This window comes from Rutilus rutilus (assembly GCF_951802725.1).
Source record: "Rutilus rutilus genome assembly, chromosome: 7".
Classification (NCBI taxonomy): domain Eukaryota; kingdom Metazoa; phylum Chordata; class Actinopteri; order Cypriniformes; family Leuciscidae; genus Rutilus; species Rutilus rutilus.
In genome coordinates this window covers 43,376,804-43,400,504 of record NC_140221.1, presented here as the reverse complement: position 1 = coordinate 43,400,504, position 23,701 = coordinate 43,376,804, and the positions used below count along the sequence as shown (strand labels likewise).

Below are 23,701 nucleotides of genomic sequence, written 5' to 3'. Positions count from 1 at the left end.
CTTAGCTACTCAACACATAGAGTAAGTCAAAACCATCACTGACCAGAGCCCATAGTGCCGCCTTCAGCAGTTTAACACCTTCCCATTTATCCAACACTGGAGATCGGACTGTGTAACTAAGATCCGGGATAACACCCTAACAAATACACACAAATAAATGCACAAAAACATACGAAGCTATACAGTGACAGCAAGCAGTGTGCGCGTAATCAGGTACCTGAGCTTCCAGCAGCAGGCAGCCGGTTTTATCGTGGACCAACTGGCCATATAAATGCACAGGGAGAAAGACATTTGGCCTCTGTAACCTACAACATGAGAGAGAGAGAGCAGGTAAAAAGAAAGAGTATGCTTCATATTCATAACTTTAGTATTATTTATATACTATTATAGTATTTATTCATATTTTGAATGAGCTTTAATGGTAACATTTCACAATAAGGTTCGACCTGTTAACCTTAGTTGACATGAACTAACAATTAAAAATACTTCTAAAGCATTTATTAATCATAGTTAATATTAATTTCAACATTTACTTAATACATTATTAAAATCAAAAGATGTATCTGTTAATATTATTTAATGAACCTGACCTAACAATCAACAGTTTTTTTCATTATTATTAATGTTAACATAGATGAATTAATACTATAACAATGCACTGGTCATTGTTTGTTGATTAGTTAATGCATTAAGTAACGTTTACTAATGGGACCTTATTGTAAAGTGTTCCTGCTTTAATTATCTTTTCAGTTTTCATTTTAACTTTAGTTTTAGTAATTTAGTAATTTTTATATCGATCTAGATTTATTAGAACTTAAACATATTTACAAGGTAACAAGTTTTTAATCTAATATTTATATTTTATTTTAGCATTATTTCAATTACTGAAAACTATTTTTTATAGTTTTAGTTTACAATAACACTACTAATTCATACCTAACATCTTTGTGGAACTTGTTCAACTCACTAACCAAGTATGTGCAATAGTAACGGCCATTTGATAGGATATTAAAAACTGATTTCTTCATTTACAAGATCTTCACAAGATAAGCAGTGCTTAGACCTTTGGTTGCTGCGCCGGACGTAGTTGTCTCCGTCGACAGGTTTGCGATATGTTGTGAGAGCTTCATTCAACTGCTCTTCAATCATGTCCACATACTTCAGATTATACTCCTGCAAAAACACACACGGCTTAACACACCTGCATTCGAGAGGAACAAACACACACAAGGCGTGAAACAAAGGACTGAGAGAGAGTTATTGGTTTGCTGCTTTCACCTTCTGCCATTTATCGAGCTGTTTGTTGACGTAGCCTCTTTCGTTGAGGTAAGAGAAGCCCTTTGGGATGGACAGGAACCTACAGAGGAGAACAGAGACATTTAACACATTTATTTATTTACCAAACAACTTACAAATGAGGAGTACAACAGCTTATGACCTTATTTAAATATTTAATTTGACAAAGTTGACAGACTCAGACATTGTCTTTATATATGACTGACTGTTAAATAATTTGGCTAAACATCATTAAATAAAAAAATTATATAAATAAACGCCATAACTGGATATTCGTTTATTAGTAAATGATGGAGAAAGCTCTCTGATGGTAAATTTGTTTTTAAATAAAAACTTCATGGACTTTTACTAAAAACTATTTGCATTCTTTGTATAATAAATGCATCAAGGGTTAGGGTTAGATTATTGTGATAAATGATAAATTAGGTTAGGCTTAGATAAATGCATTAGATAAAGGATTAGGTTAAGTTAGATAAAGGGTTACATAGATAAATGTAGATTATTGCAGCACCAATAAAACATATTTGCATACTGCATCCATATTTTATTTAAAAGACAAGTTGCATTTAAATGTGAAAGATATTTGATAAAAATGTATTTCCTAAGTAACTCCAAGCAAAAGATACATTTGAAATTAAATTATGATGAATTAAAAATTAATTAATTTCAATAATCTATTGAAATGTGTTGTGACTAAAATGATAATTATACATTTAACAATGACAAAATTGTTAATTCTGGGAATTCGACCCCAAGAAAAATGAAATATTGCATTGACGTAGTACTGCTTATTGTGGGCCCTAATTTTATCACGAAATCTGGGAGACTAAGATAGCTAAAAGATGTTGGTGCATATGGTTAAAACATTTTTAGAAGATTTTTATCTGAAACTGTGGTCCTTGCCAGTCATGCAAGTCAATGACTACCTTCACTCTGAGAGCCAAAAAAAACAAAACAAAAACATATGCAGGCAAAACAAATGTAACACATTCAATTCAACACATGAAGCGAAACGAGCTGTCTGTGCAAGAAACTGAATATTATTTACAACATGATTACCTGTACAGCCAACACAATCTTTGTTTATTTCCTGTTATCACTGTAAAGCTGCTTTGAAACAATCTGTATTGTAAAAAGCACTATAGAAATAAAGGTGACTTGACTTGATCCACAGCCTGAGCGTGTTAATGGCAGTCTGGTGTGCAATCTTCCTGTCGCAGTATGACATTATGCGCTGGAAGAAACTCACACGTCGTGAGCTGGCGCTGTGTTTGTTTACAACAGAAAGGGAGGACACATGTGTTGTATTTTTCATCAAAATAGTGCTTACTTGCCCTATAGAATGTTGCAACATAAGATTACGTTTGCTTGTGCAATCTCAATCGGGAGATTGAGTTTTCACAGATTTCCAACATTTGAGCGTCATTATGCTACAGGAAGTGCTTCAGTGCTTCAGACTGTCATCAATGCGCTAAGGACCGTTTGCAGAGGCTGTGGATTACAGGTATTTTTGGGTGAACTTGCCCTTTAAGCTATATAACGTTAAGTAGTAAGCATACAGTAACCTCAACAGCAGCAGAAGACCTTTCTCTCCCAGGTGAGACAGAGCAGGTTTCATGTGGATCAGCGCGTGCAGGTTGGCCTGGAGTGATCACAACACATCAGAAATAAAAAGCATAAGAGTTGCTGTAAGAAACACATTTAACTAATACAAACCAATCAGCGTCCTGGGTAACACTATGTCAAAATACAGTATTCCATTGTTTAATGCTTAGCAGATCATTACCTAATTGCATAAATTTCTGTAACTGTGATGCTGATTACCTTGTCTTCACAAGCTTCGTCCAGGATGTCCAGCGCCTCAACGGAGACGGTTTTGTTATGGTCATGCAGCTGTGTGACTAGCAACTCCATCCCCCAGTTACTGAAGAACTCAACATTAGCACGCAGAAGCACACGCAGGTGTTTGGTGGCGTACAGACGGCAGTTCTGCAGCAGGACATACAGGGACAATCACTCAGTCTGAATTCAAATATACAATCAGGTTTAACAAGAATCGTATAGGATGGATATAAACAGATATCAGTATATCAAATCTTAAATAAATCTTGTTTGTTTTATTATTTAACATTACTATAGATTAGAATCAATAAAATAGCTTTACATTAGTTGGTTTGATTGCTATTTATTTACCAGTTTAAAAGAAATAGTAGTTGAGGTAATGCCATATAAAGATGCTATGTGTTTAGAAATGTTTGGTTTATGCGGTTTACTTAAAATGATATTGATCTAGAACAGGATGAAATGAGTGAAAGGTGTAAAAAGTAAAAGTAAAGTAAAAAACTAGTTTTTTGCAAACGGTTTAGTTTTTTTTTTTTTTTTTTTCAGTTTATGATTAAGTTATTTTAGTTCAAGTTAAATTAAATAAAAATGAGAAAAGCTGAAATAAAACAAAGTTATGTTTTTTTTTTTCATATATATATTTTTTTTTTCAGTTAACATTTACTTTAGTTCAAATAACTAAAACGTTTTTTATGGTTTTAGAAAAGTATAACCCAGCTCAGAACACAGAAATGTTATGAAAGTTTCAGTTATTTTAGTTCAAGTTAAACTAAACAAAAATGAGAAATAAGCTCAAATAAAATAAGGTTATGTTTGATTTTTAAGCTTTTTATGGTTTTCGAAAAGTCTAATCAGGTTTAACAAGAATCGTATAGGATGGACACCACAGTTATCTGCCATATATCAAATCTTAAATAAATCTTGTTTGTTTTATAATTTAACTTTACTATTAGATTAGAACAAAACAAAAATGAGAAATAAGCTGAAATAAAATAAGGTTATGTTTGATGATGTTATGTTAAGCTTTTTATGGTTTAGAAAAGTATAATAACCCAGCTCAGAACACAGAAATGTTATGTAAGATTTAGTTATTTTAGTTCAAGTTAAACTAAACAAAAATGAGAAATAAACTCAAATAAAATAAGATTATGTTTGATTTTTAAGCTTTTTATGGTTTTCGAAAAGTCTAATCAGGTTTAACAAGAATCGTATAGGATGGACACAACAGTTTTCTGCCGTATATCAAATCTTAAATAAATCTTGTTTGTTTTATTATTTAACATTGCTATAGATTAGAATCAATAAAATATCTTTACATTAGTTGGTTTGATTGCTATTTATTTACCAGTTTAAAAGAAATAGTATTTGAGGTAATGCCATATAAAGATGATATGTGTTTAGAGAAATGTTTGGTTTATGCGGTTTACTTAAAATGATATTGATCTAGAACAGGATGAAATGAGTGAAAGGTGTAAAAAGTAAAAGTAAAGTAAAAAACTAGTTTTTTTGCAAACGTTTTTTTTTTTTAATGTCTATAGGTTTAGTTTTTTTTTTAGTTTTTTCAGTTTAAGATTAAGTTATTTTAGTTCAAGTTAAATTAAATAAAAATGAGAAAAGCTGAAATAAAACAAAGTTATGTTTTTTTTCTTTTTTTTTTTCAGTTAACATTTACTTTAGTTCAAATAACTAAAACGTTTTTTTATGGTTTTAGAAAAGTATAACCCAGCTCAGAACACAGAAATGTTATGAAAGATTTAGTTATTTTAGTTCAAGTTAAACTAAACAAAAATGAGAAATAAGCTCAAATAAAATAAGATTACGTTTGATTTTTATGGTTTTCGAAAAGTATAATAACCCAGCTCAGAACACAGAAATGCCACGAGCGTGCTCTTACATCAGTGGACGCGGTGAGGATCTTGGACAGAATGACTCGAGCGAGTCCGTCTCTGCTGTAGTCCAGAGTGGAGACCGTAAGTTTCAGCAGGTGATCCTGGTTTTTCATCGAGCACAAGTTCAACAGACTGTACAAAACAGATCAAAACCAAACATACTTAAATCACACCGCTTCCCAGGCATCATAGTATAAACATGACTGGAAAGACTTTTTTTTTTGTGTGTGTGTGTGTGCATATATTTGCAGTTTATTTGTGGCAAATTTTCAGTAATGTTCAAGGTTTGCTGGAACACAACATTTTTGTAAGGTATGTTTTCTTTCCTGAACATGGTACTATGGTAATATCACAGTTAAATGGAGTAAACAAAAAACCAAAACGTTTTTTTAAGTATCCTGGAGTAACAAGGACTGGCGCTTGCAACGCAAAGGTCATGGGTTCGATTCCCAGGAAAACCAAGAACTGGTAAGAAATTAAAATGTGTTCCTTGAAAATGCAATGTAAGTCGCTTTGGATAAAAGTCTAAATGCAAATGTAAAAATATGGTAATAATTCAGCACCATGAAACTGTATATTTTAATGTTCCATACGTTACATCACTGTATATGGTAACACCACAGTACTTTCACTTTTTCACATAGCCAGAATAATAATAAAGTTTATTACAACACTGACATATTAAATTATGTGTTCTCACCACTGAAATGCACCACATTTCTCCAGAATTTTGACACCGTTTGGCTGTGAAGACAGAGTACCCAGAAACAGGAAGTAGTGCTGACTGAGGGTGCTAAGAAGACCATTGCTATGGAGACTGCGTTCAGGTTTAAGCCCAGTAGAGGATGTGAGCCACTGGACGATATCCTTCACCAACTCCTCTAAATACATCTGACCATCCTACGAAAAAAAACAGAAGACAATAAACCAAGTTAACTGCTACTACTGTCGGTCTGCATGATTTTGGGGGGTGGGAACGAACTGTGATTTTTCTGATAAAAATTGCAAATGCGATTTAAAATGTGAACTGCTTTGCTGTGCTTGATTGTAGGGCTGCACAATTTGGTCAAAATGTTGTGATTATATATCAATATGGCTATAAAATAATAATAATTCATATAATTATTATTGTTACTAAATAGAAAATATACAAATTGCCAAATTAAATCAATAAGAAATATTAGTATTGTATTACTTCACAGTAAAATAAATAAATTGAGTATTTAAGCAAATTATATAATAATAATTTAATTTATCATTACAAAACTCGTACTTTCTTAATTTTTTTCTTACTTTTATTTCGACCGAACACCGCAGGGAGCTTCTCTTTTGTTGATGAGCACTAGGGTGGTCCTTATCAAGTCCAATTTTTTTTTTTTTTGTTGCAAAATGTTAGTGTCTTAACCTCTTAAACTGTTCCTTTTAACTTCAAAATTAGAAATATGCAAAAATGTTGACAAAAAAATGATATTTAGAGGTAGCTCAATCATGTGGAAGATTGCCTATGTTAAGCTGTGCGGCGTTATTGTGATAAGCAAGTAATATTAAAAGTTGCTGCAAATGAACTACATTTTATTGAAATCAGAGCAACACTGACATGACGACAATCTCAAAAAAGCACAAAGTTTTCAACAATCCCTCGTTTCTGATGCTCAGCAGCCAGTGTTGACTTTTTGCAGTCTGGATAGATCCGTCGGTGATCTTCCACCACATGAAGGAGAAACTGCAATTGTTCTTCAGAGTGTGTGAGATAGCCATTGTATTCTTGAATCAGAGCCACTCCTCTCTCGACTACTTTCATTGCATGTATGGTTGCCTGTGCCTCCTGATAATCTGCTTGATTCGGCCAAAGTTCCGGGTCAATTTCAAGGAACGTAATGTAATTTTTTTAACCAAAAAATGTGCTCTAAACCCAAACAATAACCAAGGTGATCATCAATAGAAATATGTATTGATTCCACCAGGAAAGGTAAATCTGCTAAAACGGGTCATGGATGGATTAATTCGGATTTAGTTTCTACAATCAGTAAACTGAGATATGCATCTAAAATACATATTTAGGAATATATGGTGCATTAGATGGTTTTATGGAGATTCTTTTGGAATTTTACTAGCCAGGTACAATACCAATTCAAATGATCTGTTTTTACGAAAATCATCAAAATCTCAGAAAGTTTAAAGCTATTGAGCTACCAGTAATTATGTTACTGCCATACAAATTGGCATGCTGTATTTTCTTATATACATTAAGTTTGGCAAGATGGTTAGCGAATTCTGCATTCCCAAATGCACATTCCCAAATAAATAAGAGCAGACGTAGAGCTGCTTGTGTGAAACATGCTTTGTGATTAAATCTTTGCACTAAGCCATATCACTATTTTGGTTTTATTTCCATTAATGGTGCAGCCCTAACTGCTACTGTGCTTCTTTTAGAGCAATTTATCAAAGGCTCATGGGTCTTAATTGTTTGCCTTCTCACCTCATCCGAATCCAAGAGGAACTGGTTGAACTGGCAGCCTGCTACCGTCAGCTGTCTGGCTTTGGCGTGATCCAGCTCCAGAGCGGAGTACAGCTTACTGCTGGGCTTATAGAAATACAGCAAACGCCTTACAAACCTACACACAAACACACAAACATACGTTAGGGATGTAGTTTGTGGTTAGTGCTTAGCAAGACAATGGAGCACACATCTGATGACAGGTCACAGCACACACTGGTCTTACTTGTGCATCTGCTCGTCCTTGTTGTTTCTGAGATTCACGTTTGGCCACTAGAAAAGAAAAGCAACAACACACAAAGTAGGGTCGGTAATATCTTGTCATGTTTTTTTAAAGAAGCCTCTTCTGCTCACCAAGGCTGCATTTATTTGATCAAAAATACAGTAAGAACAGCAATATTGTGAAATATTATTACAATTTAAAACTTTCTATTTGTATAATATGTAATTTATTCCTGTGATGCAAAACTGAATTTTCAGCATCATTACTCATTCTAATATACTGCAATATGAAACATTTCTATTTATTATTTTATAAATGCCACTTATTATCTAATGCTGACAATTCTGACATTTAAAAGTGTGACTAAAGTGTTAAGGGTCACTGTATAGCACACTATCATTATCATATATAGCACACTGTACAGCACACTATCATACTACACAAACATACAGCATGTACACTGTGCACAGCATGTGACTATTTGATTGAACTGCTAAAAAGCCGAGACATTTTACAGATTGAATATGCTAAATATGTACTATTTCAGGAATAATTGAATGTAACTTCCTGAATTAAACATGCAGTGTAGTAGCAACGTAGCATTCTACACTGTGAAAAATAATCAATTGTTTATCATAATGGTTTCACATACTATTTTTTTCAAAATTAGTAGGTAGTAGATAGTATACTGTACAGTATGGCCTTAGGTTTTACCTTCAGTATAGTGATGATCAGAACCCAGTTCCAGTCCAGGTTCTGTTTGTGATTGAGGATCTGACTGTCCCTCAAGTTCATCATCAGCGCCTCTTCAGTGTCCTACATAACACAAACAGCACACAACTCAGAGACAAAGTCTTCTGTTAAAGTATCTTATTATATTAATCTATATATACATTGTGTGAATTTCATAAAACCATGTCAAAGTCGCTCCAACATCCCCCCCAAAAAAACATTTTGCATAAAGAAATTAAGCCTATCATAAGGATCATAATTTTTTTTTTTTACATTGTGACATTATCATCATGTCAGTTAAGCACATTTTGACCCCCTGGTATTCTTAATACCATAATGCATCTGAACGTTTTACTTGTTTTAATTCCAATTATTTTCAATGGTGATTAGTATTCATGTAATTAAAAGTTAATGTACTAAATTCACATATATCAGACTCGGTTCTTTCTTTCGGAAAACAATAACTCCATTTATTATGCACTTTGATCTTTGAAACTTTATAGACCTTTTACACTCACAAACAGCTATATCACACACTACATGAAAGGTCATATCTGAACAAGCATAATAGGGGCACTTTGATGGTTCTAAAAGTAGGCACCATTTTCATTAAGCAAAATTTATTTTCTTGATTTTGGGGTGAAATGATCCAGACATTTAGTTGACAGGTCTATTGACATTCAGCAGGCACAGCAATGATATAGTGTGTTAGTGTTGCACGGTGTATCGATACTTCAAAAGTATCGCGATACTCGGAAATTAAAAACGTCGCGATACCTAAATTTATCAGTATCGATACTTAAAAAAAAAAAAAAAAAAAAAAAACACCTCCCTATGGACGTCTGTGTTTTTTTCCTGACGCACGCAGCAAAGAACTTGCCGCTGTCAGTGTCATGATGTGACAAAACACTACAGCGAGATGGCTGCATGTGCGAGCACAAGTGGTCCACGACTTGATGACGCGAGGAGTGACATATGGAAGTAAGTTGCCTACCTTGCTCTGTTGCACGGTGCACCAATACTTCAAAAGTAAATCGGAAATTAAAAACGTCACGATTCCTTAATTTATTAGTATCCATACTACTAAGAATGACCGCGTTCCAGATTTGTAAGGCCGGCGACACACTGGCTGCGTGTCGTGTCCGTTTTTATTTCGGCTCCCATGTTAACTACCTGGGTGACACACGCGTCTGGGCGCAGCTCGAGACGCGCGGAAAATGCGTGCCTATTTTTTAGAACCGACGCCTATTTTTCGCGTGTTGGAAGCGTTCCCAGGCAAAATAGAATAGGAAAAGATGTTTCTATGTCATTTTGACACGAATACATATTAATAAATGACATTTTGATGTTTGAAAGTTTTGACATAAATACAATATAAATGTAATTTTAAAAAATATAATCGAATTTCAAATATTGCACCTCTCAATACAGAACGAATTATTCTGTAGCCTATTTTGCCGTCAACACTGCCGACGTTGTCTTTGCTGCTATATTCCACAGCTATCTCCCCACATGTCAAATATATCACCAATGAGGCTTATCATATGTTACCAATATTAAACATTGTTTAATATAATCGCTGTTCATATTTGTATTCAAAGTTCAGAATCAAGATAAAGCTCTTATGTTTCTTATGATAAATGAGAAAATGCTGCTAAATTTATTTAAAAAAATTACCTTGAATGTCATTGCTCTAATTATTTTTTTATATTTTTATATTTCATATTTTGTTCAAATGTTTAATATATCTGCTGTTCATATGTTCATTTATTAGTGTGTTATATGATTAGAATGTTGTCCCGGTTTTAAAATAAAGCACAGCAATGATATTTGAGAGTGTTTCTCCCTTTTCAGGAAAAGTATCGAAAAAGTATCGAAATCGCAATACTTGACTTGGTATCGGTATCGAAACAATAATTTTGGTATCGTGACAACACTATAGTGTGTGTACCTTTATAATATAGATGTCCTTGTGCGGACGCTGGTGCTGGTCTCTCTTGTGACTGGAGGGGGACGTCCTGTGCAGGATGTGATCCAGGTAAAGACTGTAAGGTTTGGGGCCACGTCGTTTCTTTTCGTGGAATCGCTTCAGGTGGTTCACGGCTGCACTGGCACGCCTGGAGACAACAAGATTCAGAAGCAAAAACTAACAGAGAATGCTGTTGGACACATGCTTGTGGATTATTGAGTGTGTGTTTGCATTGTTGCACTCACAGCCGTTTCTCCTGAGTGATGTCGAAGGAAGCAGCCATGTTGATTAGCGTGGGCAGACAGTGCAGATGATGACTATGTGAGTGAGGAAGAATCGTATTGGCCTGGAAGAGAGAAGAGTCAAGATGAAGATGTAGGTGAACAAATCATTTTAGATTGAAAAATAAAGGCTAAAAGCAAAATTAAACAGCAGTCCAAATGTGTGTGCGGACAGAGTGTAACATTTACACTCGTTAAGTGGAAAAAATGCAAGGAAATAACATTATATACATTTCAAAACACAATGTAAAACAAAATGTAAAATTATGGCATGTTTTTTTTTGCTACATGCCATGGGATTAATCAATGCATGCTGATGAATAATGAATAATAATAATAATAATTAATCTGCATACCCTAGTTTTGCACTGATGTAAAAAGACTGACAGTGACACAATAAGACCTCATGTTAGCAAAATGTTTTAATCTTTTAACTCTTAAAAAAAAAAAAAAAAACCTCTTAAAAAAAACATGTATGTTCTTTAATGTTTGATTATAATTTTACGGTCTTCACATAGGGATGGGAATTGATAAGATTTTATCAATAATAATGCCACTGACGATTCTGATTATCGATCCAATTCTTTATCGATTCTCTTATCGATTCTTGATAGCACTGTGTGGAAAAATGTGGTCATATGCTTTTTTTTTTTTTAAAACAAGTGGTTTTCTTTATTTTGAAGTTTAAGCTTGAGTTAGCAAACTGTACTTTTATATATAATTTATGTAATAAATATAACCTTATTGTAAAGTGTTACTGATTAGTTACACCGATTCAGACGTCTCCTGAGTTCACTGTTGGAAAGATTAGTTGTTTTTTTAACCATTCATTAAAATGAATCGGTTCAAAGGAGTCATTAGTTCGCGAATTGGACGTGTCATGCGCGTTGTGTGATTATCCCAGCAGTTAGGACACTGACATCCAAGATTTGTGTCAACATAAAAACATTTCATCACTGTATAGTTTTATTTCGTTTAATTAAAGTGTTGTTTAAGTCAGCTGAATGTCCAGAACGCTTTTCAGAGAAGATAAGGAAACTTATTTAGCAAAATTCACACCCAGCAGTAATTCAGAAAAAAAAGGTCTTTCGACCTTTTTACCACCGTGTCGATTTATTTTTGATTAATATGTGCGAGCGAGGGAGAGAGAGCAACACAGCGCCTAGTTTGGAGACGGTGAAGTCGTTTACACAGAGAGTGCGCGCGCGCGACCGGCTCTCTCTCTCTCTCTCTCTGCTCGTTCTTTCAGTTAAACATACACCCTGTCACAAACGCAGCCGTTCATCTACATTACTCACCGATCAAATAAGACTTTGGCGGGACAAAAAATCATTTTGGTGGGCGCTAAAATGCAGTAAAATTCATGCGCGAGTTTCCATTAGACTCGCACGGTAGCCAGGCGTCTCATCAAATGGCGAGCTCAGCTTAGTTGACGCTGTGTGCTTCAAGATTCGGACGCAAGTCCTAAGATTCCAATTGGCCAAGAGAAAAAGTGCTAAGATTCCGATTGGCCCAGAGAAATGTCAATTATAAGAATTATCCAATAATGTTTCGCAATTCTAGCCTGCATGGCAGTTACTGTGAGAAACAATATCCCCCCCCCCCCGGAAAAAAAACTCTCCGGTTCTACGCGATTCACGTAAATGACCCAATTGACCAAGAAAACGGCGATTGTCGCCGAAAAGCGACAAGTTTGCAGGTATGGGTTTACGCCCATGTATGCCCAAAAGTTTATATTTGTTTTTGAAGGTCTTTTAAAGTCTCCCATGCTCACCAAGGCTGCATTTATTTAATCAAAAATGCAGTAAAAATGTCTAATGGGAAATAGTACATAATACAAGTTCACAGCCCAGTAATAAATAATTGTTGGGCCCTGTTGCAGCGTAGTACCATGTGCAGAAGTTCTCCGAGCAGTATCGTGGCTCTCACTGATATCTGATCATCACTGCTGGTCACGACCTCCACCAGACCCTGAGTAAACATTACCAATAAAAACATGTAAGATCTCTTACATTAAAGTTAAAGAAAATCAAGGATACATCAAGTGATCTTGTTATTATTTACCTCCAGTAGTCCACTGTTGATAAAGGCAGACAGCAGAAGTGCCAGGTAGTTGTCCATGAGGTCTGGTCTGGTGATGGAAAACAGAAGAGCATGAATACAACATGTAACCCAGAATATGTGATGCATTACATCAGTTGGACGTGTCTCACCTGGATCGTGCTCTGTGAGGCAATATGACATTGGCTTCTGCAGCTACAAACCCATCAGATAGTCTCCAGCTGTCCTGAAACCTGCTGGGATCTGAATGGCACAAACATCAGCATGAAACGCACATCCCACACAGAAGGAGCAACTTGCAAACATGAAAACCTTCACTGAGTTTACAGCAGTCCGTGAGGCATTTTCATTTTCTTACCCACACTGTGCAAGGCTTCCTCAAAATCTCCTGTCACTATAGGAACAGGCAATCTGAAGATCTCGTACATGACTTCTAATAAGGCTTTCTGTAGACAAAAACATAATTGGACAGATCTGGCTTTAAAATTGATTCATTGCTATAAATTAGTTCTTTCGAACGGACCTTTTTAGTGAATCAGATGCAAACAATGCTTCAACACTTACTGTAGGTTTCCAATTCATCACTCAAATGGAATGTAATACACTTTAGAATGTTTCAGTTAAAATATATGTAATAAATATTGCGGTTTATGCCCATGTATGTCCAAAACTTTATAATCGTTTTTATATTCGTTCTTTTAAAGTCTCCCATGCTCACCAAGACTGCATTTATTTAATAAAAAATACAGTAAAAAATAAATAAAATTGTAATACTGTGAAAAATGATTACAATTTAAAATAAGTGTTAAAATGTAATTTATTCCTGTGATGCAAAGCTTAAATTTTAGCATCATTACTCCAGTCTTTAGTGTCACATGATCCTTCAGAAATCATTCTAATATGATCATTTGCAACTGAAAAAACATTTCTTATAGTCAAATGTCGAAAACAGTTGTGCTGCTTAATATTTTTGTGGAAACTTTGTCAGGATTCTTTGAAGAATAGGAAGATTGAAAGCACAGGATTTAAATAAAACAGAAATATATACTATTTTATATAACACTAATACTATAAATGTATTTACCGTCACTTTTGATCAATTAAATGCATCTTTTCTCAATAAAAGTATTTATTTCTTTAAAAAAAGAATCTTACTGATCCCAAACTTTTGAATGGTAGTATATGTTGAATAAAAATGCTGGGGAAAAAGTATTAGCTATTTCATCCAGCATTTGTTAAGATAGAGCGGAGAGTTGATAGTGCTAACACATTTTAGCCTGAACAAGTGAAGAAAAGACAAAAAAAAACACTCACCCTGACATCCATGTTTGGTATACAGAGCAGGCCTATCAAAGACTGGACCCCTGAGTTGCCTACTTTACACAGGTTTATAATACCTGCAGGAGAACAGCAGAAGAGAAGGATGAAGAGCAGAATCTGGCCGTTTCTCTTTTCTACTCATGGATGAAGTCGATTTCATACCTGACCAAGAACGGAACGCTGCCACGATGGCCATTTTACTGGCTAAAAAACGAGCTTCTCTGTCCTCCCTGTGGAGCACAATGATTCAATAAACTATTATATCAGAAATGCACATGATCACAGTGCACTGCAAGTAAATAAGGTATTGCCAACACACACAAAAACGTATAAACATTAGGTCATACTGTAGTTTAGGGTCTAATTCTCACAAATAACTACCTATTAACTACGACTTTTCCGTCAAACTCCTACTGTTTATTAATAGTTAGTAAGGTAGTTGTTAGGTTATTTAGGCAGGACTAAAGGACGTAGAATATGGTCATGCAAAATAATGTGTGCTTTATAAGTACTAATAAATGCATGCTAATAAGCAACTAGTTAATAGTAAGAATTAGACCCGAAACTAAAGTGTTACCAAAAATTATACTATGGAACTATGAATTATTTTTATATATTTATTTCAGACAAATATAGATATGGATTATCTTTAAATATTGTTTATTGTTTTGGTGTCTAATGAAATTAATTCAAGAAATCTTAACAATTGAATCAATCATTTAAAATGTAATAAAATTAATAACAAAAACAGGGCTCACTTGATTTGTGCCTCTGCTGTGTCAGGGTTGTGTCTGTAGTGAAAATCTGTGTAAGGTGCGAGGATTTGCTGAAAGAAAAAAAAAAGAAAAGAAAGAAAAAAAACATACTGCTGTCAGAAAAGTTGAGTTAATTCAATTTAATTTGAGCAAGAGCATGAGCACTGGCCACAATGCGGCTGCACGCATGCATACCTCGAGTTCAACATCAGGGCGTATGAACTGGCGCGTGTGCGGGTGATTGAGCAGGTGCAGTATGGTGGTGATCAGGGCCTCGTTGATGCGGCTCAGCTGGCAGTCGATGACGTTCTTCAGGATGGTGCTCAGACCCCCCCGCTGGGCCACGACCTCTGGGTTCTTCAGTGCTGGATGACAACAGAGATATATATTGTTGATATACACTGCCTGACCAAAAAAAAAGTCGCTCTGTTTAGATTTAAATAGGCAAATGCATAAGAGTCAATGATTGGATCATTATTACGTTTCTAGCATGTTATATGTTTGCCAGCAGTTCTTCTAACACTGACTGATGGAGTGTGTAGCTTTTCATTTCTTAAACAACCATGTAGGAAGACACATCATGGCCGTATTCCAGGATGACAATGTCAAGATTCATCAGGCTCACATTGTGAAAGAATGTTTGTGAGGGAGCATGAAGAATCAATTTCACACATGAATCGGCTCCTCTGAGTCCATATTCTATAATAGAATTGGCATTAAGGCCGTGTGTCCACCAAAGTGTTTTTTCCCCGAGGCTAGCGTATTTTTTCCAATTGTTTTCCATGATGCTCATCACTTTTTTTTTTTTACTGTGTTTTTATAGAATTTTTTTTTTTTTTAATAAACAAAACACTGTTACATAACATTTGCTTACAATATTAATACCGAAAAGTAAAAGAATAATCATCATCACTTTTTATCCAGCCGTTGAATCTCAGCGGGACAAATACCACACTGACCAACAGCCACATCCTGTTTGTGCAACGATAACAAACGACGACAACAAGCACATCTCTTCATCCAAAGCTAGCGCCAGAGCAAGTGTGTTACATTGTGTCGACATTTTTATATAGAAAAACAAACTATTTGCGAAATCAGATACTAGTAACAGCTCCGTGGATATTCCCCTGCGTCACCAAAGCGCTCACAGCAATGCGTTTTGGAGGACACACGGCTTAAAAACCCACAGCTGTGCACACAAAGGCCCTTATACAATGTTTTTCATCTGTTCATTCACTAAAATAAGTATTAGCACACTGACTTAACAAACGCCACTATTAAAGGGGTCATGAACTAGCTTTTTTAATTTTTTTATATTGTTGTCTGAGGTCAACTTATGATGTTTGCTTGGTTTTTACATTAAAAACATAAAAATGAATAAGTAATAGGCTATTTTCTACCCTGGTTTTGAGCCTTGCTCCTGAAACGCTCGGTTTTTATGGGCGTGCCGCATTGAAGACTTGGAAGTAAACGCCCATTGCTATGATTGGATAACAGTTTTGCATATTATAATGAGTTTCATGTAAAGCAGCCATTCCCAAACTGTGGTCCGCGGACCACTAGTGGTCCGTGAGGGTACTGCAGGTGGTCCGTGGAAAGGCAAAAAAAAAAAAAAAAAAAAAAAAAAAAAATTCTTCATTTTACCAGGAAATTCCCATAAAATAAAATAAAAGTAAAAAGAATATGTAGGCCTATAATTGATATAACATTTTAATTAAATTGTCAAGTTATTGTGTGATTACTAAAATAGCCTAGTGGTGTTTGGCCGTGACATTCAAGTTCAGTGCCGTTAGAACCACAACATTGGTTCGGTGGATAGCAACAGGTTCTCTGAAGAGAAAAGGGCAGAGGCAAATATGTTCTCAATATCACATCACACGCATAGCCTTTAATGGTGCACACCGGACGAAATTTCGCTTCAAACATTTGTTTTTACGCGCGTCAATTTCGCTCTTGACGCGCGAATTGATACAAAGTGGTCAAGCGTATCACTATACGCGGCAGGCGCGAATTTGACATACCGGTATGATCCCTTTTTGAATTTGACGCGCTATTCGCGTCCGGTGTGAACGCACAGTTAGGCATAGGCAGTTTATATGAAATGAAATGTTTATAAATGGAATGAATAAGGTTTCTTGATCTCGCGTTTCTGAAATGTTTTGCAGATGTGCTGTTAAGTGGACAAACTCAAGCCTAGGTACTTTTTGAGGACTTGTAAAACTCTGAAGATTAATAATCCCCTAAAATCGCCAAAGGTTTTGAAATGTTGACTATATTCCAGTGTTCTTATTACTGTATAGATTTCATACTCCATTGCTATGGAAATAAGCCTGTTGTTCAAATGAACCTGATTATGCCCTCGGGCGCTTGAGTAAATAAATAAATAAAATATGTGGCAGCCGTTGTGTGCAGTAAACTTTCTTTTAACAAGCCTGTTGTACTTATGTGATGACCAATGATAGTTTTAGAGCTAGTAAGCCTATTTAGAGGTGCAGATTAATTCAGTTAGGACTCTGTGTAGACATATTTTATTGTGTGTATTATGAGGTGGTCCGCGAAAATTCTTGATTACAAATAGTGGTCCACACACACAAAAAGTTTGAAAACCCCTGATGTAAAGCACAAATCGGTGGGCGGGGCTAAACAGGCAGTGTTGAAGTAGGCGTTGATCTTCTTCTGCGGAGGCGGTGTTTGATACCCGTTTGACGTCATAGATCCCAACTTTGAAAAACCTGTCGTTCGCTGTGCCTGGTGTCAGTAAAAGCTTTTATTGGACTAACAAGGAAGTTTTCAGTTCTGAAACTTACAGGATATTCTTATACTATGATGACCTCTTATATGTCAAAAGCTCAAGGAAAATTAGATTTCTCAGTTCATCACCCCTTTAACTCACCAAGTTCACAAATGATGGCGATGCAGGCTCGAACCATGCGATCCCTCTCCTGCAGCCCGTCGTTGCCCACAGCGATCAGAGAGTTCGCCACAGAGCTGGGAAAGAGCTGTGCGTTCACTGTTATCATCTGAAAGGGAAAAAATAACAGATTGAGATCAAATTCGCCCCGCACAAAATCATAAACAGGTTATACTGAGTTCAACAGTTGTAAGGTAGTACCTTTCTGACCAGTCTGAGGGCTTGCGTTCGCTCCACCTCGTTGCTCTGCTGAATGTCAATACACCTGAACACAAATCAACAAGACTGAAGATAAACTTTCTGACCAGGACACGGAGGCTGAAAGTCAAGTTCACCCACATGAGCACTTTAAAGCTTACCAATGGTAACATTTTCACAATTTAGTTTTACATTGAAAAGACGAGCAAATAATTTCACAAATCTCAAGACAAAAACACGACATAAGTATCTACATCGTCTCTTTGTTTCGTGAAGACACTGAGGAAGCTAAGCAGGAGTGCGAGCTCACCTGGAGATCAGGTAATCCACCTGCAGCTGAAGAACCTTCTGGAGGATGCTGCTGTCACAGATCAGATACCTCAGCGCTCTCAAACCTGCAGCCCGAACCTCCTTCACCTCATTCAGCAATGCCACACGCAGACTAAAGCGATAAAGACAGAATGAGAAACACAAGAAGAGCGCACCAAATCATTCATCTGTGAGATTCCATGATGGATGCTGTCTATGTAGTCAGTGACCAGCTATTGGAACAGAACAAGAGAAAGTTCTACTGTTAAACTTACCAAATGATGATTTCCTCATGTGTAAATCCTAATTTCTCTTCACAGTGACTTACACTGTTCAGGAGCTAAGAGAGAACGAGAGAGAATAAGACAGAGAATAAGAGAGAGACACATTATATTTATTAACATTCAAATCCTTGATTTCAGTGTTCAGTGTTTAATAGTACTAATCACAAATTTATAGTTATATGCATATATATATGCATTAATATCGATTTCACAGAATACACTACCGTTTAAAAGTTTGTTTGTTTGTTTTTTCAAAAGAAATGACTACTTTTAATCAGCAAAAAACGATTAAATTGATCAAAAGTGACAGTAACGACAGTTAAAAAAATTCTATTAACCCTTTACATTTTTAATAAATAAGTACTAACAAAGGTAATAATATTAAGCAATATTATTAGTCAATGTTAAAGGATTTGTCAGACACAAAATGAGTATAAAACAGAATTTAAAAAAAGAAAAAGGATTTTCCTTACAACATTATTTTGATTAGTGTCAACATTGCACTAGAACTAGATCTAGTTTCTGACATACAAACAAAGGTAATCAGTTGCTGCTAAAATTTGGGGTATTTTAGTGCAACTGGAACACTGTTTTGACCAATAAGCATCCAGGAAAGAAAATACACATGTATAATATTCTTTAAAAGTCATCCTTTTTCAAATCTCTCAAAGCTGTTTTGAATATGATCAAAGATGCAAAACATCATCTGGTAATGATGAGCTTCATAACCTGAACCCAAAAATAAAATGTAAGACAGACACATCAACAATTGCACTAAGCTGACCGTACAGTGTAAAATAAGTGCGCTGTGTCTATTAAAGATGTTTGCGTGTGTTACTGAGCAGTGGTGTGATGACCTTGGCAGGCTGTGCATGTGTTTATGATGATGTCAGAGCTCAGGAAGTCTGAAGGGGTCGTGTGACCCTCGGAGAGGATTACATCGCCTCTATCTCAGCATCCTTAAAAGGCCATACACGGTATTCATGCACACACACACCGCTTGAGTTATTATTCACCAAAGAAACACTTAAACACACACACACACACAAAACATTTAAACACATGAAAAACTGCACACATACTGTACTAACTGCACTAACAGTCTTAAGGTTTGACCTCAGTCACACTGAGATGAAACTCTCACACACACACAACAAAGAAAGTTTTCTCTCTCAGAAATAAAGTGAAAGTGAGAGGAGGGCGCCCAAGATAGACAACACACACACACACACACACACATAAAACAAACTCTCTCAGAAAGAAAGTGAAAGGACAGGAGGGCGCCCAAGATAGACAACACACACACACACATATAAAACAAACTCTCTCAGAAAGAAAGTGAAAGGAGGGCGCCCAAGATGGACAACACACACACACACACACACACACACACACACAACACACACACACACACACACACAACACACACTGCCTGCTGCTGTTTACCATGTTACAGAACAGATCTTCTTACAGGACCAGGCCAAAAAAACACCTCATTAATATTAACATTACACAAAAATGTAATAATGAACTCATTCTAAAACGGTGTCTCTCAACCTTATTGACTCCAAAATCAATCTTTATCAAGTCAAATTTATTTGTTTGTCCATTGTTTAGGATTAGTAGTTACAGAAAATCATGGTGATGTAATGTTTATAATATCTTAATGCCTTGTAGTCACATTTAGCAGATTAGAGATGTGCCATAAAATAGTTTACATTTTGTGACAATATAAACAATCAAGCAGTTGAGATGTTCACTTGCTTTATGCAGGTATACTATACGGTGTGCAGGCAAAGTTGGATATACTTATAGTAGCTGTAAATTGAAGTTATTAATTTGTGATATTTGGAATTATGAAACTTGTAAGATTTTGTTCGATTTACAACAATTTGATGCAGTGATTATTAGCCTAATTACTATTTTGTGATGTGCATCACTGCCACAGCAAATTAGAAAGTTATAGACCACTGTTATAAGGACTTTAAGTACTAAAAAAAAAAAAGTCCAGCACTTAAAGTCGACATGAAATCAAAATTTACCCTGTTTACTTTGTTAGCGCATATTACTAGTCTTGTGGTGAACAATTAATCCGTGCAAGTTAATACACAGAAAAAAATTGTTTGCCGTGGTAATCTTTAATCAAAATCTGAAAAGTTACTTCCGGTCTGGAATGGCGTTCCTTTTCTGATGACGTCAGTTTGACGGCGTGGGTTGAAAACGCTTAACCACTCAAACCGTTAGTCTGCTATGAGCAGAGATGGAGAGGAGGAGCGCTAAAGTAAAACCCTGCCCTCTGTTCAATATTCCCTTTCACTTGGAAATACGTCACAACACTGGAGAAAAGTCGTTTGCAACTTCCGGTTCACGGGGACTTTAAAGCACAAAAGTCTGAATATTATCCAATTTAAATGTGATGACCAAAAATATTTTTTTTTTGTTCATCCTCCAAAGATTGTCCGAAAACAAACACTTGGTGAAATACAAACACTTATTTTAAAATTAAAGAAAAAAAAAAAAGACACATAATTACCATTAAAACCAGTAGATGGCGACAGAGGAGGAACACTTATTTTCTCATTAGCCATCTTGTCTCCCTAACAAGACAGCCAGCGAGTAAAGAGTGCCACGTTTAATCAATGAATCTGACTAAACTTCACACTGAATCTTTTATTTACATCGTGTCCGCTTTGTTTGGTATTTGTGCGCGAGTAAAACTTAGTAAACTTGCACAAAACAAACTCATTCAGCTTTTTGAGCAATACTGAGACGATTCTCACTACAGGTAACTCCTCTGATTGGTCATTATTTTCAACAGAAATGCCTGTGATTGGCTACAATGCGCAATGCTGCAAAATCCTGTTGTAAACAGACACATTTGTAGCGCCGTTGAACTCATGTGACATGAATATAACAACCAGATCGCTTTAATGTAGTTATTTTTTTTCTTTTATTAAACAATTACAAATTATATGTTACCTGTACTAATAAAACTCTGTTAATCCTGCAATAAAAATATTACTTTGTATTGACCTGACCAGGAAGCCAAGGTATGGCAACCACCATACCCAATTGATGGCCCTGCTTCCTATAAAGCTTTTGCAATACAAACATGAGACCATGCAGTTCAGGTCATGATCAAGGCCTCTTAAAATCTACACCTTTGCTTTCGGCAAATTGGTAAGAATATTATAGTATTCTCAGCTCCATTTAACACATTCTACCATGTTTACATTTACTATTTTGTGGTATTATTTTCAGTGCAAGACCTACTAGTCATGATGTTTTCTCATAGCTGAAATCATACAACAACCAGCATAAATAAAAGTTGCACTACCTTAACAAAATTGTTCAGGTGGCCGAGCTTCCTCATGTTGGAAACCCCATGAGATTTGGCAACGTTCTGAAGGATCTCACGCAGGTTATCTGAGGGTTCTGTGGAAAGCATAAACAATCAAATTAAAATCCTTAAAACACAATAAGGTTAATAGCCAGTGGAACGTAATATGTCAGATATTTTAGTGCAACTGGAAAATATGTTTATTTAATTTGTTGATATTCTTTAAAAACTCTTAAAATTGCAACATAATGTAAATACATAATCACATAGTTTATCGCCGTATGTACTATGATGCATAATTTCCCCTGTGCAGAACTCAATGAAAACCTCTCAGGATCTTGTATGAGAGTGATCTTTTACATTTACAAGATTAGTCTTAGTCTTTAAATAGTACATTTCTCAAGAGAGATGTCACTTCAAGTTTCATCAAGATAAGGCTTGTCAAAGACTTTCTGCATTTAATACCCACCAGCTTACATGAATCAGAGACTGAAACCTTAAAAACAGATTTATAAGGCAGCATATGAAGATATGAAGGCGTCATGACGCATGTTTGTTTACCGACAGCCTAACCGAGATAAATGCACTGCAGTTATTCTGCTGACATGCAGACGCTTACTAACTGGACAACACAAACTAATGGGGCTGTGCATTACAGATCAAAACAACAACTAGGTCGCAAATCCTAGTGAGCTGCCTAGCTATATTTGGGGCTTCACAGGCGCAAAAAAAATGCAGTCTATTAAGGAAACCCATTAGTTTTTGAGACAGACAACATCTTATTCAGTCTCATTCTACTGTCTGCAGGCCAGAGAGAGGAGATGGGAAATTATTATAGCTAATTTCTTGAATTTAAGGGGGATTTGTTCATGGCCTGGTTGGTATTATTACAGAAAGACACTAATAAGATGTTCCTTATGATCTCTATGATGACTCTCACCCCGCGTAAGATCCAGCGGTACATTCTCCTCCCCGCTGTCATTCCGACCTGTCAAACACAAAAAACGAAACAATAAAGACATAGTAATCCCTTATCCGAGGCTTAACGGAAACTGCACAAGCGGAGGGATTTAAACAGAGCGTGCTGCGCATGGTGACGGGGGTGTGGGTGCCGTTAACTTGCCTCTCATCCGTACACTCCGGGTCGGACGGCCGCGGATGCTGACCGCCATGTTGGCAGGGACGTTCATCATCACAACACCGGAACTCTCGTAAACTCTCGCGAGGTTTACTTTTTCTTTCATTATCTTGGGCGTCAGAAAATGTTCTAAAAGCTAACACTTGAATTATAATATATAGGAAGAGTTCAGATGCTAAAGCCATCTGAAATTTTCTTCTAGAATGATCATTTTTATCAAGCTCGTATTTTTAAAGTTCAGTAATTTCACTTAAATGACAATTAATAGGTCATTTTCATTGCCATTTAAGTGAAATTACTGAATTTAAAAATACGAGCTTGATAAAAATGATCATTCTAGAAGAAAATTTCAGATGGCACTTCATATACACACTATGTTTAATTATAAAGGTTCGGGGTTCGTTAAAATATTATAACATTATTATATGTAGAATAATATTATAAACTTTTTTTTTTTTTTTTACCATTCAGACAGTCTCAACCGCAGGTTTTGTTTTTTCCATCGTCAAAACTTCTTTTTGGATGGCTTGGGGTGTCACATGTGGACATTTTTATTTTAAATGTACATTTTAATTAAATTGCCGCTTCACTGGTGTACATTTTTACATTTTAGTTAAAGTTGTTAGAGCAAAACATTCAATTCATGAAAGAAAGGA

General features: G+C 35.7%; 1 protein-coding gene across 1 annotated transcript in view; it reads right to left on the bottom strand.

Annotated features, from left to right (window-relative positions):
* rictora (RPTOR independent companion of MTOR, complex 2 a) overlaps positions 1-23,097 on the bottom strand; it is a gene marked incomplete at its 5' end in the record, with an annotated part of 33,670 nt that extends 10,573 nt beyond the window's left edge. The window contains 28 exons of the mRNA XM_084413340.1: positions 44-136; positions 218-305; positions 1,064-1,173; positions 1,279-1,357; positions 2,862-2,938; positions 3,121-3,285; positions 5,033-5,159; positions 5,728-5,927; positions 7,507-7,642; positions 7,751-7,797; positions 8,462-8,563; positions 10,431-10,596; positions 10,694-10,794; positions 12,620-12,700; positions 12,794-12,860; positions 12,943-13,033; positions 13,149-13,236; positions 14,105-14,187; positions 14,273-14,340; positions 14,869-14,936; positions 15,061-15,230; positions 17,759-17,885; positions 17,978-18,041; positions 18,285-18,416; positions 18,559-18,623; positions 21,905-22,002; positions 22,848-22,895; positions 23,031-23,097. Of these exons, the coding sequence (XP_084269466.1) occupies positions 44-136; positions 218-305; positions 1,064-1,173; positions 1,279-1,357; positions 2,862-2,938; positions 3,121-3,285; positions 5,033-5,159; positions 5,728-5,927; positions 7,507-7,642; positions 7,751-7,797; positions 8,462-8,563; positions 10,431-10,596; positions 10,694-10,794; positions 12,620-12,700; positions 12,794-12,860; positions 12,943-13,033; positions 13,149-13,236; positions 14,105-14,187; positions 14,273-14,340; positions 14,869-14,936; positions 15,061-15,230; positions 17,759-17,885; positions 17,978-18,041; positions 18,285-18,416; positions 18,559-18,623; positions 21,905-22,002; positions 22,848-22,895; positions 23,031-23,097 (2,808 nt within the window). The remainder of the gene's footprint in view (positions 1-43; positions 137-217; positions 306-1,063; positions 1,174-1,278; positions 1,358-2,861; positions 2,939-3,120; positions 3,286-5,032; positions 5,160-5,727; positions 5,928-7,506; positions 7,643-7,750; positions 7,798-8,461; positions 8,564-10,430; positions 10,597-10,693; positions 10,795-12,619; positions 12,701-12,793; positions 12,861-12,942; positions 13,034-13,148; positions 13,237-14,104; positions 14,188-14,272; positions 14,341-14,868; positions 14,937-15,060; positions 15,231-17,758; positions 17,886-17,977; positions 18,042-18,284; positions 18,417-18,558; positions 18,624-21,904; positions 22,003-22,847; positions 22,896-23,030) is intronic.
* Positions 23,098-23,701: the final 604 nt, after the last annotated feature.